The sequence below is a fragment of the Notolepis coatsorum genome (genome assembly GCF_963971535.1).
Source record: "Notolepis coatsorum genome assembly, chromosome: 2".
NCBI classification, from domain to species: domain Eukaryota; kingdom Metazoa; phylum Chordata; class Actinopteri; order Aulopiformes; family Paralepididae; genus Notolepis; species Notolepis coatsorum.
In genome coordinates, this window is record NC_140166.1 from 138,048,077 (window position 1) to 138,055,576 (window position 7,500).

General features: G+C 40.9%; 1 protein-coding gene across 1 annotated transcript in view; it reads left to right on the forward strand.

Moving 5' to 3' along the window:
- Nucleotides 1–7,500, forward strand: part of slc6a20 (solute carrier family 6 member 20) — a gene marked incomplete at both ends in the record, with an annotated part of 112,033 nt that overhangs the window by 41,141 nt on the left and 63,392 nt on the right. Inside the window, one exon of the mRNA XM_084308320.1 lies at nt 3,445–3,555. Coding sequence (XP_084164446.1) covers nt 3,445–3,555 — 111 coding nt within the window. The remainder of the gene's footprint in view (nt 1–3,444; nt 3,556–7,500) is intronic.

Consider the following 7,500-nt stretch of genomic DNA (forward strand, 5'->3'; position numbering starts at 1 on the left):
GAAGCACTAAACCTCTACTATCTTTAACTATGAACGAACACAACACTCTAAACCATCTTTAGATAATAAAGCACTCCACCTCTACTGGTCTTTAACTATGAACGGACACAACACTCTATCTTTAGACAATAAACAGAGTTACTGTATGTGGTGATTCATCTTATCATAAGGAAGCACTCAACCTCTACTGTCTTTAACCTGTTCCACCCGTGGAATATTTTCACCTAAAATATATACCTAGGTAAATGGAATATTGCTCCACTTCTACAAGGGCCATTTGCATATTCTTGGTATCTAGGGACATCTATGGACCTCAGGGAATGTATTCACAGTGTCAGAAATATTGTGTCTATTACTAGGCTTGCTTAAATTGTGATGAAACAAAGGAGAATATGAATTATGATTTTTCTTTGCATCTTTGACAGTGAATAACACCATGCTAATAATGACCAAACATTAAAAACTGCCACTGATCTCGTTCAGTACCCTCTTGAGATCATGTGTACAAAAATCTAAGGAAAGTAATAAAGGGAAGATGATTAAACCGAAGGTTCTGTAGATACAGTACTGAATTCTCCCACATTTATATATATATTATAGTTGTGAAATTACAACAATGTATTGTACTACCAGTGCTGTGAAATTACAACACATTGCTGTGAAGCCATTCACAGTAAATAGTTGTAAACTTTACTGTAAAAGTCGTGCAAAATATTGCCAGTAATTTATTGTGACTTTACGGTGAAAATGTTACAGTGTATGTATATATATATAAATGTGCGAATTGGCTATAATAAGGTAATTTATAAGCTTCATATTCTATATTCTATAATAATATTTCAAATTGCATTGGTCCGGATGGGAGACTTCAGTACTGTATCTACAGAACCTTCGGTTTAATCATCTTCCCTTTATTAATTTCCTTAGATTTTTTGTATTATCTTTCAAATGCCCGAGTTCAATTTGGATTTAGTATCACCAGGCATGCATAAGAACAGATAATGAAATCTACTGAAATCGACTGTACTTTTTTATTTTCCCCACAGTGCAACCGTTTTGAAACTAATTTCAGATCTAATTGTTCCTACATGTTAACAATAGGGAAGGGAAACTTGAAAGCCTTTTAATATTTGTCAAAAACTTTACCTTTTGTGTTATATTATCCAGAATAAGTGTTATTAAAGAAATTCATACAGAACTATGAACCTTGAACCCCATAGATCGCTTCAGGAAGTGTAGTTTGGAAAAATTCCAACGCTGATCGACAGCTAGCGATGTCTATTACAAAATGGCCGCAAAAAGACTACAATTCCCATGATTCAAAATTTCCAAAATGGTCGCCCTCTCGGAATAGACTTCACCAAATCGAAAAGTTAAATCTATCTAATGACACTTTTAACCTATTGCTAAACTAACGTATTGACGATAATATACATTCTACATGCTTTTGTGACATGTTAGTGATGTCAATACTTGAATACGTTTGAAATTTAAATCGCAACTTTTATACAACACTCTGAAAAATATTGATTTATGACCAGATGCCATTTCGGGACCGGTACCGGTCCCGTCGGGTGGAATAGGCTATGAACGAACACAACACTCTAACTTACCATCTTTAAATAGTAAAGCCCTCCACCTCTGCCGTCTTTAACTATGAACGAACACAACACTCTAACTTACCATCTTTAGTTAATAAAGCACTCAACCTCTACTGTCTTTAACTATGAACGAACACAACACTCTAACTCACCATCTTTAGTTAATAAAAACACTCCACCTTTACTGTCTATAGATGGGTACCGAATGGTATCGACCGAATCACGTCGGTACTACTGAGTACCGATTCACGTGAGATCCACCGGTGCAACATTTCGGTACTGTAAAAAAACAAAATAATCCTTTCCATTTTATAATTTTTTTGTTCGATGACATCAACGTTTCGTTTACCACGAAACGAAACCTATGAGTGTGTCACATGTTCATGTCAACGTTCACACGCACAATTCATGCTTACCTAGGATTTGAAGTGTGGTTACACGTTACAAAGCTAGATGCAGACAACGCTCACTGCAATATTATATATATATTAACAAATTGTTCTAAATAAATAATAATGATTATAAATAATTAGAAGTTTGGACACATTTTTTACAACTGAGTTAGGTAGATAAAAATTTTTGAGACTAAAGTACCGAGAAAGGTACCGTTGGGTACCGGTATCGATTCACAGGTCAAATGTGAATGGTACCCAACCCTACTACTGTCTTAACTATGAACGGACACAACACTCTATCTTTAGACAATAAACGGAGTTTTTATGGACTGCCACTGCAGTCTCTTGCTGCGCTGAATCAGCGGGGCGTATCTTTACTGTGCGGGGGAGAACCCCTGGCCCACTTCATTACATAACCAGGACGCGTGAATATTTTAGGCAACCAACTTGTGTTTAGCGTTTCTCTGATTGGCCAATATGCCCATGTGACCACGGCAGCGCGAGAGAGCGGCAGCGCGGAAATAGGCTGTCTATTGCCTCGCGCTGCAGCGCGGAAATAGGCTGTCTATTGCCATTCTCTAAGTCAAACTCTAACCTTAACCAGCTCCTTAACAGCGCCTAAACTTAACCCTTCTAACCTTAAGCAACTCCGAAACAATGCCTAACCTTAACCAACTCCGAAACAATGCCTAAACTTAACCGGCGAAATGAATGCACGTTAAAAAATATTGCCATTCTCTAAGTCAAACTCTAACCTTAACCAGCTCCTTAACAGCGCCTAAACTTAACCCTTCTAACCTTAAGCAACTCCGAAACAATGCCTAACCTTAACCAACTCCGAAACAATGCTTAAAGTTATGCCTAAACTTAACGGCGAAAGAATGCGAATGCACGTTAAAAAAAAAAAAAAAAAAAATTGAAGGGAATCGAACTAGCCAGCAATGAGCCGTAGGATCCACAGCCATGCAGCGTTGCCATTTGAGCTAGTTCTGGATACAGAATAAGGGGCGGTTACTGGCATATAATGCTGCCGCGACGGAGCTCCGCTCTGCTGCTGCCACGTCGCCGCGGGGGCGTGGCTAGACGCAAGTTGGGCGTGGTTAGACACAAGTTGGTTGCCTTTAATATTTAGGCAACCAGGACCTTCCGAGGAGGGAAAAGGTGAAGGACACTTTGACAGGTCAAGAGGCACATGGAATTAAAGATCAATGAATCAGATAATAGGGTTCGCCTATTTACATAACTATAATGAGATTTAGGGAAACTCATTGTTAGAGTTGTTTATGGTTACAATAAGTATTCATGTTCACCTTTTTACTAAAACCTATAGCTTGCATATTCTTTGTAATTAAACAAAAAAAAGTGTGTCAGTAAAAGTTGATATCAATAAGTTTATATCAATAAATACTTTGAACGTTGACCTTTGATCCCGTGCTGTCCTCCTCTAGGTGGTGTATTTCACAGCCACGTTCCCGTACGTGGTTCTCTTCATCTACCTGATCCGTGGCGTCACCCTCCATGGAGCAGGCAACGGGATCAAGTACATGTTCACACCCAAGGTAGGCTGCAGTCTTAGGTCTGGAGGCTTAGACTGGAGTCTGAGGTCTGGAGTCTGAGACTAGAGTCTGAGGTCTGGAGTCTTAGGTCTGGAGTCTGAGACTAGAGTCTGAGGTCTGGAGTCTTAGACTAGAGTCTTAGGTCTGGAGTCTGAGACTGGAGTCTGAGGTCTGGAGTCTGAGACTAGAGTCTGAGGTCTGGAGTCTTAGACTAGAGTCTTAGGTCTGGAGTCTGAGACTAGAGTCTGATGTCTGGAGTCTTAGGCTGGAGTCTGAGGTCTGGAGTCTGAGGCCGGAGTCTGAGGTCTGGAGTCTGAGACTAGAGTCTGATGTCTGGAGTCTGAGACTAGAGTCTGATGTCTGGAGTCTGAGACTGGAGTCTGAGGTCTGGAGTCTTAGACTAGAGTCTTAGGTCTGGAGTCTTAGGTCTGGAGTCTGAGACTAGAGTCTGATGTCTGGAGTATTAGGCTGGAGTCTGAGGTCTGGAGTCTGAGGCCGGAGTCTGAGGTCTGGAGTCTTAGACTAGAGTCTGATGTCTGGAGTCTGAGACTAGAGTCTGATGTCTGGAGTCTGAGACTAGAGTCTGATGTCTGGAGTCTGAGACTAGAGTCTGAGGTCTGGAGTCTGAGACTAGAGTCTGAGGTCTGGAGTCTTAGGCTGGAGTCTGAGACTAGAGTCTGATGTCTGGAGTCTGAGGCCGGAGTCTGAGGTCTGGAGTCTGAGACTAGAGTCTGATGTCTGGAGTCTGAGACTAGAGTCTGAGGTCTGGAGTCTTTGTTTGTCGTATTTTTTTTTATTGTCGATTTGAATTCATATTTCATCAATCAAGCCTCACGCTAGTGTTGCAGAGTCTCTCTGAGTTCAACTGGGAAGATACCGCCCCCTATCGTCTCTCCCTGTGTAACTGCACCCCATTAGTTTAGACTGATGAAGGGGGGGGGGGGGGCAGTTTCCTCATTTTACTTTTCCGTCGAGCCAACTGAAGAGACAAAGTGATCGCCGGCCCTCAGAACAGCGTGGATTATGTATTTCCAGCACCCAATGCTGAATCAATAAACGCGATCGATATTTGGAATGGCGATCAGGAATTGGAATAATCTTTTTGGATAACATCTGATCTGAGGTAAGGAATCTATTTTACCAGTCTTGGGGTAATCAGAGCTTTTTTCACAGATATATCAACGTGTCCCATGTGTGTGTGTGTGTGTGTGTGTGTGTGTGTGTGTGTGTGTGTGTGTGTGTGTGTGTGTGTGTGTGTGTGTGTGTGTGTGTGTGTGTTTGTGTGTGTGTGTGTGTGTGTGTGTGTGTGTGTGTGGGTGTCAGTGTTGGGACTAACGCGTTACAAAGTAACGCGTTACAGAAACGAAGTTACTTTTTGCCGCAACTAGTACTCTAACGCATTACTTTTGAAATTCAGTAACGCTACTTACGTTACTGAATGGTTCGTCACTGCGTTATTTGCGTTATATACGGCGTAGATTGATAGCGAGCGGTAGTGATTATTATTATCCTCATCCCCACCCGCGTAGAATGATACGAGGCGAGTCTGGCCACTGGCCAATCAGAAGTGCGCAAGAAATGCGGCTACGGAAAGAAATAGACCCTCTCTATTGTAAACAAAACAAACGCTCGCTATGAATCGACATAAAAAGAACGCAGTAACAAACTAACAAACCATTTAGCAACTACTTGGAGAGATAATTAATATACAACATGGAAACGAGATAAAGAACATGTTTGAGGCGCTGCTGGAGTCAACTGGACTAACGTAACGTTACTACATCTCAACCACCGCAGACTTTGGTGAGTCAGTGCAATGTGTTCACTGAAACTCAAGTTGATCAACGGATTTTGACTGTACGAAATCTGCCAGGGAATCTCATAATACTAATCAAACAATATAGTCCTTTCATGCACAATTGATATCCTAACTATTCTAACGTTGCAATGCTTTGATTGATATCTTAAACAACGTTGCAACTTGCAAGATGGTGAATGAATGAATGAATGAAAACTTTATTTAACAGATTGCAGAATGGGTACAATACAGTACGGCTCAATACATACAATTGTTAAGGGGATGCAGACCTGAGAAAGACGTTTGTCTTGTTTCCATCAGGGTCCCCCATTTTCAATTCATATAGACATTTATGACATACACAACATACATGACATTTATGGCATAGGGACATAGGTATTTAGTACTGATACATTTGTGACATAAACGGTATTCAAATATACAGTACTGTTACCCCCAGCTTTGGGTAGGGCGTTCCACATTGTTGTGGCATAATTGCGAAACGTTAGTCCCTTGTTTGAGCCGAATCTGGGTTTTACATGATTTGTTGAGCTTCCTCTGGTGTAGTGGTTGTGGTATTCACTGACCTTTGGGAAGTATTTTGACATGTACATGGGTACCCCGGTCGTATAGTGTATCTTGTAGACCAGGCCCATTGCAAGTTGCTGTACTCTGTCGTCTACTCTAAGCCATCCTAGGTTGTCAAAGTGGGCAGGGGTGAGGTGGGTTCTGGGGTTCAGGTCAAGTAGTAGTCTGACCAGTTTGTTTTGTGATGTTTGTAATTTTGTTTTAAGCGCCTTTGAGGTGCTTTGGTACCATGAGGTGCAAGCATAGTCGTAGTACCCTTGAATTATAATGGTTATTATAATGAAACGCTCCGGCGACATCAAGGCTGTTCCTTCAACCGGCGCACTTCTTATTATATGACTCGGGACAACATTTGTTTGTGTCAGATTTGTGTTTGTATCTAGACCACATTGCTTAGCAGAGTTCGGTGATGTGAATGGAAACTGTCAAGTTGATCAACCGATTTTGAGTACTATAGGGCATGGGACTCGGGAGCAATCTTTTTTTTTTATCTTTTTTTTTAAATAACTAAATAGTTACTTTTCACAGTAACTCATTACTTTTGGGTGTAAGTAACTAGTACATTAACGAAGTTACTTTGAAATGAAGTAACTAGTAAAGTAACTGAGTTACTATTTTTCAGTAACTAGCACAACACTGGTGGGTGTGTGTGTGTGTGTGTGCGCGTGTGTGTGTGTGTGTGTGTGTGTGTGTGTGTGTGTGTGTGTGTGTGTGTGTGTGTGTGTGTGTGTGTGTGCGATCAGGAAATGAGAGAATATACTTTTCAGATCGCTTCTATAGCGTGCATAAGTACACATATACTATCGATAATCTAGCGTTATTTGAAAACGATTCATAAATAGGCCGAAAAATGACAACGTTTTTGTGTATGCCAGAATATTCCAGTAAATGCCGTTTATCATGGAATCTATATATTTTCCTGAAAAACGAGGGCTTTTCAAAATGCTATAAAACGGAAATTAACCGATTAAAAAAACAATCCGTTTCGACAATGGTGACTGCAAACAAGTCATTGATAAGTGACGGACAGATTAGACACATAGCCATAATTTAAGACAGAGATTATGCGTTCACAACGCTATCATTGAAGTGGGTGCTGGCATTTAACCACGTTTTACCATGTTCACCAGTGGTAATCAAAGTGTTAAAGAGCACCTACGGGAGGCTGCAATTCGAAACTGGCCACCATAAAATGACCAAACCCACCCCCTCCTAATAGACAGTCTCCTCCCCACCGTATGATTATTTTCTCCCCACCGTATGTATATTTCTCTCCCTCCCACCCACCCCCTCCTAATGTACAGTCTCCTCCCCACCGTATGTATATATTTTCTCCCCACCGTATGTATATATTTTCTCCCCACCGTCCGTATGTATATTTCTTTCCCACCCACCCACCCCCTCCTAATGTACAGTCTCCTCCCCATCATATGTATATATTCTCTGTTAGGATCTCTGGGTAACAGTACTGTATATTTGCATATCATATATGTCACAATTGTAACAGTACTATATACCTGTATGTCATGTACTGTATGTCCCTATGTCATAAATGTCATGAT